At 39.8% G+C, this 25073-nt stretch overlaps 1 protein-coding gene across 2 annotated transcripts in view; it reads left to right on the forward strand.

The window, feature by feature from the left end:
* CCDC192 (coiled-coil domain containing 192) overlaps window positions 1-25073 on the forward strand; it is a 244131-nt gene that overhangs the window by 173511 nt on the left and 45547 nt on the right. For both annotated transcript variants that reach the window (XM_081090561.1, XM_081090562.1), the window contains one exon: window positions 6756-6888. In XM_081090561.1, the coding sequence (XP_080946687.1) occupies window positions 6756-6888 (133 nt within the window). The remainder of the gene's footprint in view (window positions 1-6755; window positions 6889-25073) is intronic.

A 25073-nucleotide genomic window follows, 5' to 3' on the forward strand; every position in this document is an offset into this window, starting at 1 on the left:
GAAATCAAACCCACAACCTTCTGGTGCACTGGACGGTGTCCCAGTCAACTGACCCACCTGGCCAGGGCCATTCAAGGCATTTTACAAGATTCACCTGATCCACTCTTTGTCACTTTAGATGACTCAGCTAACTACAATGGTCACAATAATCAGGATCAGTTCAGGATCCTCTGATGAATGAATTAAGACAGCTCAGAACAACATCTGGCACAGATAGCTCTTAGCTGGGTTCATCGAATCTTTCCTTTCTTTCCTAGGGTCTCTAAAGATATCATGGTAACCCATATTATAAATGCCCCGCCACCATACTTCAATGGTACTCCTTTAAAACCAAGTCTGTTATATTGCCTTTCTACTACTGCTAATTAGAGCTAGTCACACTTTAACATCAAAGGTTACCTTTAAGTAACCTAACAAATTAATGGTACTATTTATTAGTGAGCCTTGTGTTACTATTAAAAAGAAAAATCAGCATCTGGAATCAAAAGAACTTTGTTCAAATCAATTGAGCTCTTACTAAGAGCCCATGATTAAATCTACTCAACTGTTCTGGGGCCTCAGCTCTTTCACCTACAAAATAGACACACTGCCCTGGCCAGTGTGGTTCAGTTGGCTGAGCATCGTCCTGTGCACCAAAAGGCCGCTGATTTGATTCCTGGTCAAGGCACATGCCCATGTTGCTGGTTCAATCCCTGGTCAGAATGCACATGGGAGGCAACCAATCGATGTTTCTCACATCGATGTTTCTTGCTTTCCCCTCCCTCTCCCTTCCACTCTCTCTAAAATCAATAAACACATATTTTTAAAAAATGCAAAACAGAGACGACTAACATAGATGACAATTAGGTTTCATCAATGAGCAGTGGCTGCTGGGAGGGTAAGTTAAGGACTCTGAAGCCAGGTGTGCAACTCAGGATGAAAGAATCTCCAAATCAAAGGTCTGCCATGAAGAAAGAAGGAACACACATGGCACATATTTGCCATCCCTGGACTTTTAAAATATCCACCCGAGGATTGTATGGATATTAAACAAAAGATAATAAGTTGATCTTTTAAGCCCAGTTGTATCTAATGCTACTATCAGATTTATTAGTTTCATTATTAATGATGGGCTGTTAAAAGAGAAATGAAAGGAGATAGCTGCCTATACCTTCTGTATTCAAATCAAGTTCTTCTGTATGGTAGCATTATCAGTGGCCCTCTAGAGATAAAACCTTTGTTCTATATGCTCTCTACGTGAATGAAGGTGGGGTGAATGGGGTAGATTTCAGACAAGGTGGAGAAAAACTATGCACGGGCAGGCCCAAGACAGAGATGCCATGGGAAGCGAGAGGTAGGGCCTCAGAGTGCTCCTCACATTATTCCATGTTGGCAGCCACCTACTTTGCCTAGGCATTGGGCCAGCTCTGGCAGGAGATTGGATCAAGGCTATTTGCATGTCTGTTTTCAGGACCTTAAGTTTTGTCTACCCATACAAAATGAGGAGGAAACCAATGCGATCATGCAGAGAACTTAATTTGGGAGAAGGAGGTGAAGGAAAAGAAGACAAATTGCTTGCTTTCAAGGAAGTACAAATTTTATTTCCTATAAAGTATAAAGTATGACAAAGACATCTTTAGAAAAGATACTTCAGTGTTTTAGTGCTTCAAGAGATAATGACAAAAATAGAAACATATATCTGCTACATTGCAAGCATAGTACTGGGTACTGTCATTTATGTGTTATGTCATTTAATCCCCATCAGCTCTATGAAATGGAACCCAGGGCCTGGAGATGTCATGTGTCTGGCCTAATTTCCCAGGGCCAATAACCAACCAAGCCCAGCCTTGGAATCTTAGGCCCTGATGCAAAGTATGCGGAAAGAACAAGAAATTTTAAACAGTGCTGGCAACTCTGTATTGAAAAGCTTCTATAAATAGCTCCCTGATTATTTCTAATTCCCATTGACTTGGTATAATGCAAGCTATTCAGCAATGTAATACAGATAGATATTTCCTTTTAAAAATACTGCACAAATACATGATTTCCTGCTTCTGTCCACCCTGTCGGAGAAGTAGGAAAAGAGCAAGGTAATAGGAATTTACCTCCAAGCTATAAAACCTTCCTATTCTTTTAGTAATCAACAAGGGGAACTCCTAGTAACCAAGGAGACCATAATAGACTCCATTAGAATCAAGTACAATACTTGGGTTGCCTGGCTAGAGCGTGCCAAAAGAGCAAAGGAAAATATTATCATTGCTGAAATCATTTGATGTCTATGACTAATAAAAAAGCATGTTGGCAAATTGAGTTTTTAGAAGTGCCCAAAGGGCTTGGTTAAAGCTGTGGATGAATAGTATACAGTCGTTCTGTCTGGAGAAAAGAGGTAGATGGGTGGAAGATGACGTTAAACTATTTTTAAAAGTATCTGAATAACAAAAGGGGACAACAGAAATCTTAAACAACCAATCTAGGTCCTTCATTCCATTTTTAAAATTTTAGATTTCCCCTCCTTTTCTCCTTACAGCTAACTAGCAAAGTTGGTTCCTTTTGAGTCACATTATCCTTGAATTCATAGGCTTTGTTGGCCTTCTTACCTAACATCTCACAAATGCCGGATTTATCCTTAAAGAATCCCTGACAACTGTGTCCACCTTAGAGACGGTGAGGGCTGAGATGTCTATTCATGTATGTGCTGTGTCCCTTGGGAGCTATGGGAAGCCAGAGGGAAAGGGTTGAGGGTAAGTCAGACCTCTAATTACCTCTTAATCCAGGTCTCAGAGGTTGCAGTGGGCCTGCCTGAAGATGTTCATCTGGCCTCTGCTTGATCATTCCCAGAGCAGGAGGCCTTTGCCAGGACCCATCCTATCTTGTTATGCATGGACACAGCTCTGATTGTTGGAGGGTGCTCTCTCGTGCTGCGCCAAAAATCTGCTTCCTTGTATTTTCTAAGCATTGTTCCTCCTGGTATCTCTAGAACAATGCTGTTTGACTCAACTTCCTCGCCTCTGGAATAGTCCCCTAGATAACTGAAGTCAACTGTCTTGACTCCCAGGTATACTGTCTTCTCTGGATTAAATATCCTTAGTTTCTTTCTCAGATCGTAAGTCAAATATACAACAGTTATAACAATAGTCAGAGGCAGAACATATCGTCACCATAAGAGAAAAGCAAAGCCTGAAATTAGAATTTTTTTAAAAAAGAGTTAAATCTTTTAACTGAAAAGCTACAATTTTTAACTGATATTGAGAAACACTGTCTTTCCACTGAGTTCCTCCATGCTATCAAGTCATCCTGTCAAAACAGAAATGTGCCTTGATGAGAAATGTAGAAATGTAACTTTTTCTTACTGATACCATACCAGCAACCAATGATCATTCATCAGTTCTCACCAGGTTGCATTTATTTTTTGCCTTTGTTTACCATTAATGCCTACCTTGTGAAAAGGTTCTGGAAAAGTATTTATCTGCATAGGCATGTTTGTGGCATAATTTCAAAATTTGAATACTAACTATTAAGAATTAAGGGAAGGGGCCGAGACCGGTTTGGCTCAGTGAATAGAGCGTCGGCCTGCGGACTGAAAGGTCTCGGGTTCGATTCCGGTCAAGGGCATGTACCTGGGTTGCGGGCACATCCCTAGTGGGAGTGTGCAGGAGGCGGCTGATCGATGTTTCTAACTCTCTATCTCTCTTTCCCTTCCTCTCTGTAAAAAATCAATAAAATATATTAAAAAAAAAAAAGAATTAAGGGAAGGGCAATGTAAGAATACTAAATTTTTTAGTTCTTTTTCCCAATATTTTATTTTGAAAAATTCTAAATATACAGAAAAGTTAAAATAAATTTATAGTTAACACCCCTATACTTAATAACTGGATACTACAATTATCATTTTGCTATCTTCAATTTGTCGCATATCTATCAGTTTCTTTATTCATCCATCAACCAGTCTTACTTTTATTCGCAGATCAGCAGAAGTTGCCTTCATCAATCAGTACACCTAATCCCTAAAACTGCAGCATGAATATCATTATCAGTTCTCTTTTGATACTTTTAATTAGCGCTCTCTCTTGAATTCCTCTTGCTCTTCTTTTCCTCTTCCACTCTGCTTTCTCAATTTCTATTCGTGCACCCTTCCTCCCACTTTCTATCCCCAAAGTTCTAAGCTGTAAAAGGAAAGTATGAAAAATCTGAGCATGGAGCAGTCTTGAAGTAGCATCAGAAAAGGTCACCGATGGTCACACAGGGCCTCACAGCTGTTATCACCACAGACCTGGGACGGAAAAGGCCCTCATGAACAAGCCGATGAGAACCAACTTACAACAGAGCGGGGTATAGATTAGCATGCCCACTTAATAATTTACTATGAGAAACCCAGCTATCAAATACCCAGTCTCCCCCTGAACTAACCTACATAACAGACCAAACTGTGAAGAGTTTTGGTGAATAGACTCAGAAGGAAATTAGTTAGACGGTCCTAGTGGCATGAAGCAGAGACCTTATCCTCGCTGATGTTTTGACAGCTGGCCTGCACAGGACCTGACACCAAAGGGCTGCTTCAGAAATCAGTACAGCCCTGACCGGTTTGGCTCAGTGGATAGAGCATTGGCCTTCGGACTAAAGGGTCCCAGGTTCGATTCCGGTCAAGGGCATGTACCTTGGTTGCAGGCACATCCCCAGTAGCGGGTGTGCAGGAGGCAGCTGATCGATGTTTCTCTCTCATGGATGTCTCTAACTCTCTATCCCTCTCCCTTTCTCTCTGTAAAAAAATCAATAAAATAAAAAAAATAAATCAGTACAATGATGAAATGAGTAGGTGAACACCAACTACCACCGCCACACCACCAGGCACCTCTCACCTGGACTGCGCTGGCTGAACCCTATTCCACCCCTCCAACTCCCTTAAGAGAACTTCCATGACTGCCATTCTCCTTTGAGTAATGTGTTCTCTTTTAGCCATGTGTATGCCATTAATTAAGCTTTCATCAAGTCCTGATCTTCCTGCTTTGGTCTGGAAAACAACTAGTCATTAACATGGGAGGTCTGTGTCTTTTTAATCCCAGCCTTGATAAATTGATTGTACTGGCTTTACTCTCATAAAAAGGGTGTGATCCCCTACTGCCCTAGTGTACTCCTTTCAGAGACCAGGGAACACCATCTTCCCTGTGAGCAAAAACCATTCCTTTCCCTATCTTGAGATTTATGTCTGATAAGAAATGTTAGTGATTTCTTTTCTGGGCTTCTTAATTACCAGACCACAGAGACTTGGCAAAGTGAGCTCCTCAGTGGAAAGGCAGGACACAAAAGTGCAAATGTAGAACTTTTCACCATAATCAGCTTCTCCATAGTTGCAGGTAAATCCAATTTTAACAAATTAAATCCATTTTGAAATCCATAAAGGATCTTTCTAGCCATAAAGTCTCAAGGTAAATCCTTTGAGTGTATAACAATTTCCTAATGTAGTTCTTTCAAAGGTTTGAATGTCATAAATCATATTATTTTACTAGTGCCCCGGTGCACAGATTCGTGCACATTGAAAGGAAATTAATTAGAAGGTGGCTGGCAGGGCAGGACTGGGCAAGATGAGCTGGACATGCCCTGGAGCCAATCTCCCTCTGGCCCTCCCTGGCCAGCTGCACCTGGGGCGCTCCACGGCTCGAAGGGCATCTGCAGAGTGAGCGGGGTCCCTCTGGCAGGTAGGGTCCCTCAGCCTGGCCTGTGGGGATCGGCCAAAGCTGGCTCTGTGACATTCCCTGAGGGATCCTGGATTGCGAGAGGGCAGTTCTTGGGTGACGCACCCCAGAATTGGGCTCCCTCCTCTCTGGGTCTGGGGTGCATCACCTGAGAACCGCCACTGCCAAATCACTACAGCTTGGCAGCTCCTGCTTTGAGCGTCTGCCCCCTGGTGGTCAGTGCACATCATACCTACCAGCTGGTTGGATGGTCACTTAGCCTTTTATATATATAGATAGCAAGGAATTCCTGCCCTCTCTTGCCTGAAAACCATTCCTATCCCCAACCACTTTCCTTATAAAAGTACCATAGTAAATATCTATAAATATCAGCATTTCATGGTAGCTTCGCACCCTTTAGAATATATTTGAATACAAGCCATTATGGTATTAGGGTGAAAATGACTCAGAATCAAGGCTTTGGCTCTTTCATGTGAATAATGTTTACTTACAGATTGGGAAAAAATCCAATACTTTTAGGCATTGGCACTTCAGTGGTAAAATCCCAACTGACAATGAGAGGTCTTCTCGAATTCCTTCTCTTATAAGCAACTAAAACACAAGGTTCAGATCCAGATAAAAACCCTTCAAGCAGGTAAAAGAGCCCAGCCAGCATGCCTCAGTGGTTGAGCTTCGACCTATGAGTCAGCAGCCAGATTGGATTCCCTGTCAGGGCACATGCCTGGGTTGCAGGCTCGATCCCCAGTAAGAGGCATGCAGGAGGCAACAATCAATGCTTCTCTCTCATCATTGATGTTTCTCTCTCTCTCTCCCTTCCTCTCTGAAGCCAATAAAAACATATTTAAAACAAAATAAGGTAAAAGATACCATGCTGCAGAGAGTAGGCTTTGATCGTTGGTGACTCGGGCTCTCTGACAGCAGCACACACTCAGTCTCACAGCCTCAAACAGGACTCAATCCAGATAAACAGGGAGCGTTCCATCTCAGCCAGGCTTCAAAGGCCAGGTTCGTTCAGACATCATTAGTTCTTTTTATTCCTTTGATGCATCTGTCTCTAGTGACGGAAACTCTTATTTTATTTTTAAGAAACTGAAGCACAAAAGGAAACTGAAAAAGCTACAAACAGATTTGGCAACAGCTAAGCAAGAGGCTGCCATCACAGCCCTGGAGCTCAATGAGAAGATAAAGGCTCTATGTGAAGGAAAGCCAGCCCCTAGAGGTCAGTATCACCACGTGACAGTCACTGGCCCATGGTCCTGGGCGGTATATATAGTTTTATTGGCAACCAGGCAAGAAACAAGGCCACAGTGCCAGGCGCACACTGGCCCAGCAGCATGCTGACCTGGCCTGACCTCCATTCGGCATGAATGGCGATATCACAGGAACTACTCACTCCAGACGAGGTTCCTTTCACCATAAGAGAAGCAGAGAATGAATGAATAAGCGATTATTTAAAGGAAAGTCTCTGAAGCTGAAGAGCTGGACTGAAATAGATCTGATCCATGTCTTTGCACAAGCTGGGTGGCAGGGAGGGAAAGGCAGGGCCTAAGAGGAGAGACCCAAGGCCCCCAAGAGAAGGGGCTCTGGAGCTGGGCAAGGAGAGGGGCTCATCTAAAAGTGTACATGGGTTTATCGACTAAGAAGGCATTTGGGAGGAAAGAAATTAGTGCTTTAACAATAGGCAACTGAGCCTGAAACAAGTAGCGAAGGCTGGTGGGGGACAAAGTCTGGGTGGTTCAGAAAATTTTTAATAGCCACTTTGTTTTGGAATGTTTTGGTGTTGTTATTGTTGTATTTATTTTATTTTATTTTATTTAGCATTCTCTAAGAGACTATAATAAACACACATGGGGCGGGGGTGACACCCAAAACCTCAGATTGTCATTAGCAATAATACAAGTTAACATTTAATACCATGGGCTAGGCATTTTGCTAAGTATTTCACGTGTATTTAATTTTCAGAAGTCAGTACATTTATGGATTCTACAAGAATAAGCAGAGGCTTAGAGGTGCCCATTCCCTTGCCCCAGGTTAGATGTGTCTGAGCAACACCTGGGCACTCAGCCTCCAGACAGGAATGAACCGAGCCCAGGTGGCTGTGCAGCTCGAAGCCAGTGAGGCCTTTGGTTTCTGCTGTGCAGCAGTGGGAGCACACTCCCTCCCGCCTGCTGGATCTCTTGCAAAACTGTGATTCCCTGGGATAAAGGTCTTCCTTTGATGTGTGGCACTCTTGTAACGCCAAAAACATGCCATTGTTCTTACTCTGGCTTCCTTTATTACTCATAAGTAATTCTGGAAAAAGAGGAGGAGCGTGGAAATAAATGGGAGGAGGAGAAAATAGGCAATGTGGTGGCTCCAGAAAGTGAGACACTCCCAGCATCCTGACCACATTGCAAAGCGTTTAATATGGATTTGGTTTTAATTTTCAGTTTTGAATAGCACTTTCCCAGGGTTGAAATGGCACGTAACAGCCACCTGAAACATATGCTGCAGGTCAATTTGTTTTGCTCTTTCCACAGAAAATAAAGGTAGTTTATGAATTTGCTTTTACCACCATGAAACCTAAAAGAATAAAATCTGTCAGAGAATCCCATCTATTTAAAGGTCTTTATTAATCAAAGGCAGGGGTCCTCAAACTTTTTAAACAGGGGGCCAGTCACTGTCCCTCAGACTGTTGGAGGGCCGGACTATAGTTTAAAAAAAAAACTATGAACAAAGTCCTATGCACACTGCACATATCTTATTTTGAAGTAAAAAAACAAAACGGGAACAAATACAATATTTGTATTTGCATGTGGCCCGCGGGCCGTAGTTTGAGGACCCCTGAATTCTAAAGGCATCATAGCCAGATTTCAACTCGGTTGCATAATAAGAAGCTGAGAGAAGGTTTCAACTGCTCCACTATATTTTTAATCTAGTGAAAAAAATATATATTATTGCAAGTTAGCTAATTCTCATTACTCATTTTTTGACAAAAATAGTATCATTTGCTGTCTAATAACTTTGTTCCTTTAATATTTTGATAGGTCAAAATTAAAATAATATGAAGAGAATAGAAAACATTAAGTCCTACCTTCCTCCTTTGCCCATTTTTTTCTACATTTCTGTGTAAAAAAACAAAACTTATAGTATGGGGGGTGGTGGGGGGGACCTACTGTATCTTGAAAAGATACAAATTTCAATAAAGCCAGGTCTTCCACGTTCAATTACGGTTGAAAACAGGACTTCCTTTTGTTGCTTCTCTGATTTGGTGGAGGAAGAAACTGAGTCTGTGGACTGACATATAGGACTAAAGTCTTAAATTAAATATTTGCAAATTCTTACTTTCCCAGGGGCCCCAAGCAGCCTCACCCTGAATTCAATAGCCCAGAAGACTGTCAAGGCCGTTGTGGCCCCAGAGTAATGTTAGCTCTTATTCTCAGAGACTTTGGCCACCTTGCCCTACCTATCAATTCACTTCAAAGTAAAGTCCGGAACTATGTCGGTAACTCTCACATATAATGACCCCCACTTAACCACAGAACGATTAGAGCTGACCCACCTCCCATACACATTCCTCAACCAGAACACCACCCTTCCCTTAGTTATCTTGTGTCCTTTTATAAAATGTTTGTTTTCAGTTCTCAGACCTTTGTTTGCAAATGACAGATGCCCCAGTCATAACAGCTTAAGGGGAAAGGGTGATTTATTGGCACGCGTGTAAACAAACTGAGCAAGGGCATGCCATTAGTCTTGGAGTCTGATGGGTTCAGGGTCTCAAATATCACTCTGTGTGTCTCATCTCCGCTTCTCTCTGCCTCGGGACTCCACTCTCTCAAGCAGGATGTCAGAAGAGACTAGAAACATGGCTCAAAGCAGCGATGGGCTGTTCTCCTTACCTGTCCTCCAGAGAGGAGAGAGAGCATTTTTTTCCAGCAGCTCCATTTAGAAGAAAAGTATAAGAACTCTGTCCTGGCTTGGGTACCCCTGAGGGTATATGAATAATCTTTGTGGCCAGGGTCGGGAACTATGGTTGGACAAACTTCAGTCATGCACTCGCCACTGGGTGATGGTGTAGAGCAGTGGTTCTCAACCTTGGCTGCACATTAGAATCACCTGGGAATCTTTTTAAAATCCTGATTTCTGGGCCTCATCCTCCGGAAGTTCTGTTTCTTTGTTATGGGGTGGGGCCACAACATTAGTAACAAAGAAACAGAATTTCCTTAGAGGAAGGGATAGCCCATTACTGAAAAGAAAGAATGAAGGACCAAACCAACCTGTCCAATACATCCTCAGTTAGTGGTCAAATTAAAATGTAATGCTTTATGAGTCACCCATCCTCGAGCATTTGTACTTTTTAAGTAGATTCTTTTTGATGAACAAAAGAACGTAATGATCCAAGAAATAAATGTCCAATGGTATAAATTCAGACCCCATAATAGATTGAGAGTGAACCATTTTGGGAAAGGAGTCCCCTTCCAGCCTCAATCAAGTGACGTCATAGACACCTACTCCAAAAGCCTGTCGTATTGTAACATGAAACTGCAAGAGGGGAAAACAGTGTTGATCCTAAATGACATGTTAACTGGATTAACATAAAGCTACTTCTCTGTTATAGTTACAAACTGATGCCTACAGTTCTAACAAGCAAGTTGATATTTATTCCAAATAAATTAGAATTTCTTTTTACCCAAATATGCACTTTTAAGCATATTCAAATTGATGAAACAGTGAGCTACCAAACTTTTTTCTTAATACATAAACACAGTAAATTATTTCATTGGCTCTAAAGAAATAAATGATTTAAGTCCATGGAAAGTTCAACTGAAAAGAAAAACACCTTTATTATAAAACTGGCACAGCAGGAAACTTACTTACAGCCTCAGTGTTGTTTGTTGATTTTACTTTGTTCAAATAATCACAGCCCAGGGCAGATTCCTGCCGTCATTTCCACAGCCTGCACCTGAGGTGCTCACCGCTTTATTTACTAGCAGAATTCAGTGAAATGCCTATTGTACCCTTGCAAAACATGAGTCCATCTTTTGCTAAATCTTAGTATGCAGGAACCTAAGGTTAAATTTCAAAACAATCTTTGCTTCCTTTGGCTTAGGAGGACAAAATTACTTTGCAAAAGACCTCATTGACTACGTCCTTTTGTTGGCACAGGAGCATTAAGTCACTTGCTATGATGAAAGCTCCTATGTTTGACCAGAACATCAGGGTCCAGGTTTATAAATTCCAAGCTAGCATACTAAAGGGAATGCACTCTTCTGGATTTTTTTTTTCTTTTAATTCTTTTCTCTTAATATGCACAATGTGGTATCTAATCCTCACTTGCACATTCCCACTGTCCCGGTGGAAGCCATATCAACTTTTAAGTCATCTCTTTGTTTGAGGAGATTCTTCCATGAGAGTGCAGGTGCATTCTGGGTCAGGCCAATCCAGGACTCAATGTCTGAATAGAGCCAGACACATTTAGAGGGGAGGCTTGTACAATAGGATTGACATCAGTGATCTTTTAGTGACACAAGACTGTTTTTAAACGCTACCCCATTAATTTTAAGAACCAGACTATTGCTGTCCTATATTCTTAAGAGAGTCAGGAGCAATATCTCTTTGCCAACACCCAGAGCCAACTTTTAATCAACATTTTAAAGAGTATCTTTTATCATGATGTTCGCCTCCAGGCACTCAGCCCAAACTTTCTGTTCTTCTTTTATCTCTCCTCCTGCAAACTTCCTCCAGATTAAAGCTTCCATTGCTTCTAGGTCAGTGGTTCTCAACCTGTGGGTCGTGACCCTTCACAGGGGTTGCCTAAGACCATCGGAAAACACATATATAATTACATATTGTTTTTGTGATTAGTCACTATGCTTTAATTATGTTCAATTTGTAACAATGAAATTGGGGGTCACCACAACATGAGGAACTGTATCAAAGGGTCGCGGCATTAGGAAGGTTGAGAACCACTGTTCTAGGTGTTAAGAAAAGAGTGATTTGAAGGTGTTGAGGCATTCTGGAATTAGATAGTGAAACTGGTTGCATTGGAATGATACTACCATAAAACTAGTGAACTGTACACTTTACATTGGTTACCATGGTAAATTTTATGTTTTAAAATTTTATCTCCATTAGAAAAAAAAGTTATTAAAACAGTCCTCACTAAATGTAATGACTAACACCCTGTCACATGTAAGTGTATTTTAATAAGTGCTTTGGGCCTAAATAAAATAATGACTTGGGAGAATTCCACGAGAGAGGTCACATTAATATTTACTGGAGTAAGGCTAGGCTTGAGTAGTTGTCCATTGGCGCCTAGGTTTTCTAAACAATGCCATCCTTGGCTCTTTCTACTTGCTGTCAGCCCAGCTCTTTGAAAGCTGTTACTCCCCAGACTAGGAACCAACTCCCTGACCAATAGTTCTACATGCGACCTTCTTTCCCCACTGAACACACATATTTCTTTCACTGGTCTACCTAGAGTCTCCTAAGGAAGCACAAGGAAGGTCTTGGGATCTCACTGTTTTCAACTGCTGGGACATTGTCCAAAAGCACCTCTCCCCACCCAGGTCATCAGACTGCACGGGGCTCAGTCTGCCATTTAGTCAAAGCATAAGCAAGCCCTGCTCTTCCTCCTGCTGCCAAGAGTGTTATTGCCTTGACAGAAAGTGACAAGAACTTGAGGGAAACAAAAGGTGGAGAGTCCACACCCACACACATTATTATCCCAACATTTGCAGAAAAGGGTTTTCCTTTAAGCATGTACTAAATCCTCAGAGACAGAAACTATTCCAAAGTGGAATACTTCACATCTGAACCAATAAACACCAGCAATGACTATTAGGGAAAATGAGAGAAGACAGCATTTCAAGGGGTGCTCTGTAAGTGTAACGAGTCCCTAAGGAAATGGAAATAGTTCTATTTATCCTATAATATCTAGGTTTCATTCAGAGATTGCCTATCAGGTTGATTTTTCCTTTGTCCACTGAAGTCTCCCGAAATAGAGCTACTTTCTGAAATGGAAACCCAAAGCCAAGGTCTTCTCACTACTTCAGGAGTCCCCTCAAGGATAGGCAACTGCACCCGGAGTCCCTGCAAACCTTAGGGATTGATTGCACTAAGATCCCAAGAAATGCTATGTGTTCAATATGCACAACTTTAGAGTGATTCTCATTTTCAAAAGGACATGCTAGAGACCTCTAGGTCTAAAAGTCACTGGTATAAAAACTAGGCATTTCTCAGGAATTTATTAGCTGCAAGTGGCAGAAACCAAAATGAAACTAGTTCAAGCGGAAAAGAAATTGACTAGCTCCTGAGGCTGGCGGGAAGACTGAGCACAGGGTTTCTGGGTTGCTCATTTGGCTCTTGTTTCCCTGTTGGCCCCCTCTGAGCTATTGCCGGCCTGGATCAGGAAAGATCCCCGGGCTGCCCTGGCTTAACAGTCCAGGGTGAACATCTGTCTCTGCCTGCTCACAACTGTTTCCCCCTTCTTTAGAACAGAAGCATGATTTCCCTTTGGGGAAGTGTTCCTCTCCCATCCTCTGCAGTCCTGTGGGACCGCGATGGTGGTGTGCGTTTCCCCCATGACTCAGGGGAAGGCTGTGACTAGCAGAGCCAACCACTCTTGCTCTTTTTCAGAATCTTGAATCTTGAGCTGACTTGAGTAAAAGAGGGCAGAAAAAGACTAAAAGACTAGAGCTGATTCATCTTGGAGGTTGGGCCTTGACCCCTGAAGAAGCTGTCTATTGCTTTTGATATCTTATCCCTAAGGCTACCGCTACGAGGTCTGGTTGTTAAGCTTTCCTTCAATACTGAGAACTACCTCATATCTTTCCAATAAACTTTCTTTTGTGTGTGTGCTTAAAGTAGTAAGCATTGGCTTATAATACTTGTAGCCAAAGACTCTTAATGTATTCTAGCTCCAAAGAATAGAACTTCTTTCTCATGGAACCTATACAGAAATCTCAGGGAAGGAATTTGATTGACCCTACTGGTATCATATTCTTACCTATGGATCAATCAGTGTGGCCAAGGAAATGAGATATTATCATGGCCCTCACCTGGGTCATGGCCGGAGGCCAAGGACAAGGGAAAGTTTTCAGAAAAAAAGAGGAAGGGAAATTTTTCTGGACAGAAGACAAAAAATACCTCTCACTGTTCCCTTAAATCTATTTTAGTTAAACCTCACAAACTTGGAGAAGACAGCCACGAGCTGAAGATCCGTTTTATCTTGTCAGGAAAATCTCTCTTCTTTCTCTCCCCCCCCCCCCCTTTTTTTTAAACTGCATATTTAGGCCCTTCCTTTGCAAAAGGTCTGGAAATCTATTTATTTTATAATTAACAAAGGGTAAGAAGATCCATTCTGAAATTTTTGGTTGGGGTCCAGTATTTGCTAGCTACTCCAGCTGTGGGAATTCAATAATGTCAAGGTCCCCTCCCTCCTTTGTTTGTAAGACTAATTTTGGAATTATACAATTATCAGGAAATGGTGTTCCCTTCCTTCTGTCCATCCCTAAGGAATGGGTTTAAAAAAAAAAAGTCTAGTGACTTCTGTATCCAGAGAGGTTGGATAAAAGGGCAAGCCCCAGCTAAATGTCAGACAAGGCACATGGGAAATGGAGCTAGATCAATTAAAGGTTTCCTCCTTAAGCATGGAGCCTGCTTTGATTGCCAGAAGAGCACGTGCTGTTTGAGAATGCTATTACATAACCTGGATGAGAAGGAAGATGCTTCCTTTCAGGAAACTTGAAGAGAAGTAATGGGTGCTCCTTTGTCAAACATTGGCAGATGCACATTTATTTGTCAACATAAATGCATTGGAGAATTTCAGGTTGCAAACAATTGTCAGCCAGCTGTCAGGACATTTGCAGCTATTCCTGGTACAAATCTCTTCATGCCAACGTACAAAAAAATCAATGATGTTCTCTCCTGTATTCTTCTAGAAACCTCAATATTATCTCATTTCATGACTCAATGTTTCCTGACAGATGTTGAAGTTAGAGGATAACTACATTGGCCATATGGATAGTTTTGGAGGGCTTGAACTCATCAAATCAAATTTAGAGAGGATGCATAGAACAAGATTCTTCTGTGCAAGTGGGTACATTCTGTTTGAAGGCACAGGATTTCTTTCTGGCCAGCGAGATAGGGTTAGATATGTACTCTTACGTACACATTAGATAACACCACTATGTGCATTGTAGTAGCCTGCAAGAATATTTGTTTTTGAAGACACACTTCCTTTAAACAGATTACCCTACCATGTCTCTAAAATTTCTCAATCAAATAAAACCACATTTTGATATTGGACAAAGAACATACAACTAAGAAGAAATAAAGAGAAAGCTTAAGAGGAACAGCATTATTCCTGATTTGTTTAATATGCAGATGGGTCCTGAAGTAGTGTCTTAATGGGGTTGGCAGAATAATTGCTGCCTGCAAGATGCAAAAATATTATTGTTCTTCTGCAGTTGCTTTCTTTAATCCCATAAATTATGGCTGTGGACATTGCTCTGATTTTCCAGGAAGACCTGGAAGTCCTGCCATGCCAAGCTGTCATCTCGACCTGGGCATACTGTTACATCTGCTTCACAAAGATGCTCTAAACATGTTCCAGGGCCACTTTTCCCTTGGCCATTCCTAGTGAATAAGGAGGAAGCTCTGTTCCTATTTCAGGGAATTTTGGGTAGAATTTGGCAAATAGAGAAGGGAACAGCCCTCAGCCACAAACTGAATTTATATTCTTATAAAATGATCAGTTATATAACTCTAAAAGGTGAATTTCTGAGGCCAAAAAAAATAAAAGGATGCAAGAGAGATGCATGATGCTTCATGAATAGACAAAAACAAGAATTCGTATGAGTCCTCAAAAGCAGAACAAATATTTACAGACATAGGTCAAAAGGATAAAACTTACTTAGTTCTATACAATTCTAATATTACCCTAACTCTTAAAAAGTTCATAGTGTATAAGATAATAAGATGGCAAAATCTGTCACACTGAGCTGCCTATAGCAGGATCCTGAGATCAGGTTAAAGTCTCCTTCTCTAAGTTGACTCAAAGTGTCAACCCATTTGACAGTCTTTTCCAGTTCCTTTATCCCAGGTGACCAGAGTAACAATTTTAATAGCTTTTTAGGGTCAATAGGTCTGGCAAAACCTCTGGTCTTATTCCAGGTTGCTAAGTAAATTTCTGACAAAAGGTAGTTAATTTTCAATTTGCTTTCTTTTATTTTTGTAAGGTATGCTACCAGCAGACAGTATTCATTTTAATTTAAAGTTAGATATAATGCTAATTAATATGTAATTTTTATTTATTATTTTCTAAAAATTACTTGGAGGCAAGACTGGTGTGGCTTCGTGGTTCAGCATCAAATAATGAACCAGGAGGTCACAGTTCGATTCCCAGGTTACAAGCTAGATTCCCAGTAGGGGGTGTGCAGGAGGCAGCTGATCAATGATTCTCTCATCATTGATGTTTCTATCTCTCTCTCCCTCTCTGAAATCAATAAAAATGTATATATTTTTTAAATTACTTGAAGTTTTGAGAACTCTTTTAAAGTGCACTTTATGTTTCCAGATTTAAAAATTTCATATATCTATAGTGATCATAGTATTAAAACTAAAAATCAAAACATAGCCTGACATTGTTCTAACATATGAAATTACACTCATACTCAAAAATATTTGAAATCAGGAGTGTGCTACGGGATCCTAAATATATTATTACTGTATTTATAGTTCAAGTAGGGTTGCATGAGAGAGTGGAAATACCACATTTATTTGGCTGATTTTACTTGTGATCTTAGAAGCTAAGAGTCTTGTAGGGTCTTCAATGTGAAGGTTAGTAGAATGTAATTAATGCCACAAATCCAACAGACTGTCGGGAATCATTAAGGAAAACAGAGAGCTGTTTACTCTGAAAGTGAGAATCAGTGCTTATCTTCATTAATTATATCAGAAGAAAAAATATTAGAATCATACCTTATATAATCCACCTATCTCAATGCTATAAATAACATATTCAGATGCAAGTGACTGATTGTTTCTTTTTCATAGCCATAACTTTTCTGTATGAGTCCCAAGAGAAGGTAATTGAACTTGAGAAAAGATGTCCTTTTGAGGTTGCTTTTGATCTGAAGCCAAAGGGAAGTAATTTATTTAGCAGAAGTTGTGGGTTCTAAACAATGTCTATGTGGTAATATTGGCAAACAAAACTAAATATACCTTAATTTATTTGTCAATAAAGCAGTACCAAGATGCTAAGAAGTCTCTTCAGGATAAATTCTTAAGGAAATGGAGACAGGTTGAGGTTTTCTTTTTTTCCTTCCACATGAGCATAGGCTCATAAGCACTCTTATTTACATTCTATAAAAAGGTTTTGGTCCTTCAAAACTTTCCTGAAAAAACACTGATCAACCTACCAGTCTTTTATTGCCTCATTTACATAAGCTTTTCTTTTGGTTAATTTAATCTAAGGCAATAAACAAACACTCTTACTCTTTTTTTAAATACTGATTTTACATGTATATTTCTATTTTGGTAAGATTTGTATTATTCCTGGACAGATTGCATGTATGTGTTATATTTGATCTTAGAAAGCTAAGCAAGAAAGAAAAAAATCTTAGTTGAATTTTAAATCAAGGAAGGGAAAGAACAAAAAGTAAATATTACACTAGAGAAATAAAATCCACATGAAATGAGTAAAATCCAAACCTAATTGAAATGATGTGGCGATATGCACTGGGAATTTTCCCCAAAATGCCACTGGGTAACCGAAAACTTTGTACTAGTTATTTCCCCTTTCTAAGCTGCCTTAACCCTTTACCCCTGTCTGCACCCCTGCCCCATTTTTCCTTCTTATCCTTCTTCAGAGTGTCCTTTGGGACTACCTCCATCGCCACTACCATCTCTCCACCCACTCCCTGGCCTTCTCATGAGTTATGCATCCATAAGCCTTGTGCACACTGCAGTCATAACACCTATTATTAATATCTCTTTGCTTAGCTTTCTTTACAAATAGATTATAGATTTCTTGAAGAGAAACAGATGGAATCTTTTTCTTTGTATCCAGAGCCTAGCACAGCGCCTGATGCTTGATGGTCATGAAATGTTGAATGGACGGATATGGAATAAAATAATGGATTCTGTCCTGGCGCTCTATTGCTTGATATGTTTATGAATTACTAGGTGATGGAGAGAGTTTGCTTATTAAGTTAAAATTTTAATGTCAACCCAAGTGGCAGATTTACCAGAGTGTAATTTCAGATTGCCAGTGATGCCCATGGGATCGCCAGCACAGCCTTCTGGCTCCCAGGTTGAGGGAGATGATCAAATCCAAAGATTGATTGGAAGTATTCCTAGTTCTTCTGCACTGTATTGTAATAAGCTGACTTTGAATTATTGCTGTGTTATTTTATAAATTTTCACATTACCATTTCAACTCAACAGTGTCATGTTTGACACTCAGGATTCAAATCAGAGCTTTGTTATTACATTGGCCGACCCTATAAAAACTAAACTGAACATTAGTTCCAAAGTCTTTTCTGAACTACTTTTAAATTGGCTGGCCTCCCTGCACTATTTGGCACTCTGGGCCAGCACCCAGCAAGCCTGCAGTGGCCATGGTCTATGCCTTGAGCCACACTGACACTGCCCATTGTGCACACCACGTCCTGATATCTCCTCTGGCCCTATCACTACTTGACAATTTTATGATTATTTATTTGGTTCCAAAACTCTAGGAGACTTCTTGGGTTCTTACTAATTCTGTGATTAATGGATATGTCCCCTGGCATATTTCTGCTTCCAGCTTTTAGGTAATATCTTGCCTAATCCTAGTTCAGCCTTTAGGATTCTCTCTCTTGTAGCCTGATGTTCCATTCAAGTCGATCTGGTTCCCATAGATACCAAGATCTGTTAGGAATTTACACTTCTATGGTCTGGCTGAAGTCAACTGTTGCTTATTTTCATTTAGATCTTGATTACCTAACCTCTGTTCCTTCACAAACAGTCTTGTTGTTTCTTAATCATCTCAGTGCTTTACACTAAAGGCAGGTTAATTATTCAGTAGCACAGGTTTGGTAAACTTACTTTCATAATCAGAAACATTTCAATGGCTTCCCATTGCCTGGGAAGTAAAGTTTATATTTTTAGCCTGGCTGGTTTCTACATATCTTTCTAGATTGGTTTTTTAAAACTTCCGTTTACACATTCATATTCCTTCTCTCCATCACTCGCCTGATAAAACATCTGGTAGAAGTCCTCATCTCTCTGTCCACCCTGTCTGTTTTCACTTTGTAGCATGACTATAGACCTCAGATGAGCATTTAACTTTGCCCAGAAAAGCAGCCATGATTTTTTACTAGAAGGTTGCTTTCTCATTCTCCAAGACAACTATTCTGTACCTTCATCTCTTCCAAGACTTCTTTCCCCTCCTCCACACTTACACCCATCTGATGACCTCACCTATAATTTGCTGAGAATACACAGGTCATCACACAGGGACTCTCCCATCTTTCCAACAAATCTAAATTCTTGCTTCATGTTGACACCTGTGTTCTCCTGACAGCCTTTTGTTTGTGTTCCTCTCCCATTCAAGGCTCCATCCTCTGCTAGTGCGCCAGACCCCGTGGTTCTCACCTTCCTGGGTATGTCACTTATTTACCCTGTTTCGCACTTGCATCATCTACTCCTCTTTACAAGCTCATTCCTATCTGCATAGTTACATGTTAGCACTTTAAAACTCTGCCAAAACTTTCTTTGATTTCTCATCACTCTTATTCCCACTCTTATTCTAAGATAAACAGCCCTACACAATGTCTTCACTTCCTCGCCTTCCTCACATTTGCTATTTAATCCACCTCAGTCTTGTTCTCTCCACCCTGTTTAGATGAGGGTATTTGACTGAAAGTGCTCTAGTCAAGGCCCCCAACAACCTTCATGATGACAGACCTCGTGTAAACTCTTCTGTGTTCATCTCACCTGAACTCAGAGCATCATACAACACAGAAGACCACTCCTTCCTTCCTGATACATTTCCAAGCTTGGCCTGTGTCAAACCACATGGTCCTGGTTTTTCTTCTTCCTTATTAGTTACTTCTCTAACGTGTTGAATTCTACTTTATAGAATCTCTAAATATCTTTAAGACCTAGTGCCACATCCCCTCTTCTTCTGAATCTTCTCTTATTCCCTGATTGTCTCATTCATTCTCATGGCCTTAAATATCACCTACAGTCTAATAATTCTTAAATTTGTATCTCTAGTCCAACCTTCTTCCTTTAACTCCAAACCCATATGTTTTCAGGTGGACTCTATATTTCTTGTTGTTTAGCTAACCTTCCAACCTAATCCTGCTTCAAACATGTCTTCCCCTATCTTCTTCCGTCTTAGGCAATGGCACCAACAACTCTGTTACTCAAGCTAAACAAATTGGTAAAAAGAAAAGTTATAAATTGGGTTCAGTGTGGTAAAGAAAAAAGAGTTCTATGACATAAAATAGAGGTTGAAGTACAAGTGGAGAACATATTGATGATGTAGGCCAGCCAAAACCTCTTTAAGGAGGACATGCCATTTCAACTGGAACATGAAATATGAGAAGGAATCATGCCTATAGAAAGCAGAGGTAGAGCACCCTCCTAAAGGAACTAGCAAGCATAAAACTGTTTTAGGGAAACAGTTCCATGTATTTTTATAATAGTTACACATAGAATAACCCAGGAGTGAAGTAAGTAAGAGGAAAGTAGCAGGGAATGAGTATGTAATGATAGGGACTAGATCAAAATGATAGTATTTCAATAGTCCAGGTGGTGGTTTGGACCAGAAAAGCAGAATTGGAGAAAATGAATTTAAATTCTTTAAAAATTTTTTAAAATTATTTTGAAAGTTTTATTGTGGTATAAAACACATGAAGTGTTTATCGTTTTAATCATTTGTAGGTGTACAACTCAATGGTATTGAATACATTCACGGTGCTGTGTAACCATCACCACTACTGATATCCAAAACTTCTTCATCATCTCCAACAAAATTCTGTACCATCAAACAATAACTCCCTCTTCCTTATAGCCCCTGGCAATCTCTATTCTACTCTCTGTCTCTATGAATTTGTCCAGTATAGGACTTCATATAAGTGAAATCATGTAGTGTTTATCCTCCTGTGGTTGGCTTATTTCACTAAGCTACCCATGTTTTCAAGGTTCATCTGTATTGTAGCATATATTATTAATAGTGTGTCCCTTTTTATGGCTTAATGATATTCTATTTTATGTATAGTCCACATTTTTTAAATTTTAAATTGATTTCATCCTTTTTTGGGAATCAGAATTAGTGAGACATGATGATGAATTGGATGTGGGGAAGAAGGAAATGAAGGTAACAAGAATGATTCCTAGGACTCTAGCTTGTGAAAACAAGAGGCAGGAGGTAAGTGGGGAAGACTTGAAAAGAATATTTCTTAATCCTAATCAAACTGAATAAGAAGTCATAATCTATTGAATAGAGGGGGATTCCTGAGGCATAAGGTACCCATTAGGGTCTGAAAGAATAAATATGAGTTAACGATTTTAAGAGATATGCATGGGAGGAAGTTAGATACAGAAGAAAATTTAAAAAGAGTAGACCAAACGATAACAGTAATAAAGATTTTTGTTTTATTTATTTTGCCTGGAATACCCACCTGTAATTCCTATGGCCCTCTCTAAAATTTTCCTGATCTTCAAGTCCCAAGTGAAATGCCAGTTTTTCAGAGTCCCTTAGCCATTTATTTATTCTTTTATTTTTTCATTTTTTGTTTGTTTGTTTAAAGTATTATAAATAGTAGTACATAGTCTCCTTTTCCCTCCATTGTCCTCCCCCCAGTCACCCCCACCCCCGACACATGCCCTCATTTTGTCCATTTCTTCCTTATTATACCATAAACTCTTAGAGGGGTGTATTGTGTCTTTTGCATATTTGTATCTTCAGGACTATTGCCTTACATAAAGAAGGCTAGAAGTGTTGGTTTTTAGCAGAGTATCATTATAAAAAATGAGAATGAAAGATAACGTGCAAACTACTAGGCTAAAACAAGCCAAGAAGCTATAATGAACATTAGTTACAAAAATTATTATTTGAAGATTTTAAAGTTTTTTATATCAGAATTAAGTTGTGCAATTATTTGATGCCATTACATTTTTAGAGCAATGAAGAAAGCCTCTAAATTACAAAGTAAGCCTCATAAAAACTTAGTATCTTAAAAGAGAAAGTAGACAATTCTGAGATAGCTAAGGGGCTGTTTTTGTTGTTGTAGTTATTATGTTTTGTTACATGTAAGTATAATAACCAGAAAGATTAATTCCTGCATGGAACTATCAGTACAGAAAAGTAAGATATAGTCATTTCTAACTTATATAAACATTGGTTCAGAATCTAACATGCTGACATTAGTTGATATGTAGTGTAGATTTTCAAATGCCTTAAAATAATCTATGCAAACTCAAAATATATTCTCATTGTAATTAGAATTACTTGCAAGTATGTATATAGATTTCAAATACATAGGTATAATGGAGAGGATTTAAATTATATCTTCACTAACAAATAGATAGGATACTGGTAGAGTTACCTTAAGCCACAGAGACCCAACCTGTCAAAATTCTAAACAAGAGCCCAGCCAGTGTGGCTCAGTAGTTGAGCATTGACCTATGAACAAGGAGGTCACTGGTTCAATTCACGGTCAGTGTACATCCTTGGGTTGTGGGCTCGAATCCTATCAGGGGGCATGCAGGAGGCAACCAAGCAATGATTCTCTCTCATCATTGATGTTTCTATCTCTCTCCCTCTTCCATCTTTTCTGAAATCAATAAAAATATATATTAAAAAAAATTCTAAACAAGAATATGCCAACAAATATGGAAAATAAAACAATAGCCAACAGGCTAGAAACATTCAATATACATCCCAATTTTTAAGAAAGAAGATGCCAAGTAGTGAAGTAACTACAGGGCCATTGCTCTAATTTCCCACGTAAGTAAAATGATACTCAAGGTGATGAAACAAAGGCTTGTATCTTATATGGAGCAAGAAATGCTGGATGTTACAGCTGGATTCGGAAAAGGAAGAGGCACTCGAGACCTAATTGTGAACATTTTGGATACTGAAGTGCTCCAAAGAATTTTAAAAGATTAGTGTATGTTTTACAGACTACAGTAAAGCCTTTGACTATATAGCTCATGAAAATCTATGGGTTGCTCTAAAAGAAATGGGTGTGCCTAAGCACTTGACCGTCCTGATGGGTAACCTTTATTGTGGACAGGAAGCCACTGTCAGGACAGCATATGGAGGGGCAGAATGGTTTCTTATAGGCAAAGGTATCAGATGAGGGCGCATTTTATCTATTTGTGTAATCTGTATGCAGAACATATCATAGGAAAAACTGGGCTAGACTGCAAGAAAGGAGGAGTAAAAACTGGTGGAAGAAATATCAGTGAATTAAGATACATTGATGACACCACCTTACTGACAGAAAGTAGCAATCATTTGAAACAACTTCTGAGGAAACTGAAAGAAGGAAGTGCCAAAGCAGGACTGCCATTGGAACATCAAGACAAAAGTTATGACTACAGAAGAAATATACAACTTTAACATAGACAATGCAGACATCAAAATTGGTAAAGATTTTGCTTGCCTTGGTTCAGTCATCAATGCAAACGGAGACTGCAGCCCAGAAATGAAGAATGAGACTCGAAAAGGCAGCAATGGAAGAATTAGGAGAGACCATCAAGAGCAAGGATGTGTCATCAGAGACCAAGGCTAAGATCATCCATACTGTCCTGTTCCCAATTTGTATGTGTGGTTGCAAGAGTTGGACAGTGAAGAAAGCTAATAGGAACCAAATTGATTCATCTGAAATATGGTGTTGAGAAGGGCTCTGTGGATAACCTGGACTGCTGGTCCTAAGATGAATGAGTGGGTCCTAGAGCAAACTAAAGCCTGAGATATCACTGGAAGCAAAAATGACAAAACTGAAGCTGTCCTACCTCAGGCACATCGGGAAAAGGCAGGACTCTTTGGAAAAGACAATCATGCTGGGGACAATGGAAGGCAGCAGGATAAAAGGAAGATCAAATAGGAGGTGGATTGACCTGATAACAGAAGCCACAGGCATGAATCTCAGGAGTTGAGCAGAACCGTTGAGAACAGTACATTGTGGCCATCACTCATTCTTGGGTCACCAGAAGTCTGAGCAGACCTAACAGCTTGTAACACACAAATCTAATAGTTCACTTGGCAACTAGCAGTGTGGTCCTGACATCATCTTATCATTGTCCAGTTTTATAAAAATGTGGCATTGTTTTATATGATGTTCTAAAAAAAAGCCTAGATAATTATAGATTTTAAAGAAGGATTTAAAAATCGGTATTATAGTCAAATGTGAAAAAAAAAATCAACAATCTGGTTAAATATAAACTCATGGTTCAGGGTTAGAAAAAAAAAGCAGTATAGAGGAGGTTTATGTGAAAGTAAAATAACAGATAAAATAATGCTCTCCATTGTTTAGAGGGACAAAGAAGTGGCAGAAATCCAAATACCACAGGAGACAAGATTAATATTAAGTATATCTGTCAACATCCTGTTTGAAAATCTGAGCCAGGATCTGAGGTATCTAAAAACGTCCAGAGGGGTTTCTCCTGAGAATGACTCACACTCTCTGCAGCAGAAAGCCCTAAAATATCAGCATAGGATGTTAGAAGCCAAACGGACCTAAGTGACCATCTTGTCCAACTCCCATGTTTTATAGATGAGAAAACTAGGGCCCAGAAAACTCTCTTTCCACTCTGCAGCTCTGGGAGGCACCAGGAAGTAATAGACAGAATACAGACTTTGGAACCATACAGAAGTGGGTTCAGATCCCAGCTCAGTCGCTCAGGCAAGTCCTTTACTATCTCTGAGCCTCAATTTCCTCAAGTGTAATATGGGAATAGTTACCTTTTCAAGGTGGTTGTGAGATTAGGAATAATGTATATAAAGCATTTGGCACATCGAGAATCAACAAGTGCTAATTCTTACTAACTAAAATGCAGAACAAAGATGCCCACCTCAATCCAAGCGTGTCCTCAGATACGTTTAGAAATCCCAATCAGCAGATCTCTTTCCAAAACAAGGGTAAGCAGAGAGGGTGGTTGGTACACTCTTCTATAAATACTTAGACCTTTAATAATCTGGAAATATCAAATGAGTCAGTATTGTATAAAATGCCAGATGGAACTTCCAAATTTTTCCAGGACTTCCACAAAGCAAGGAACAGTTCAACACCAGGGGCCAAAATCTAATAACTTTGGGAAAATACTTCTAAATACAACCGAAGGAATCTTTCTAAACTGGATCTTTCATATTTAAGTATATGTGGGGGTGGGGTATCAATGGTGCTTATATATATGCCAAAG

Source organism: Myotis nattereri (genome assembly GCF_964212035.1).
Source record: "Myotis nattereri genome assembly, chromosome: 4".
Taxonomy (NCBI): domain Eukaryota; kingdom Metazoa; phylum Chordata; class Mammalia; order Chiroptera; family Vespertilionidae; genus Myotis; species Myotis nattereri.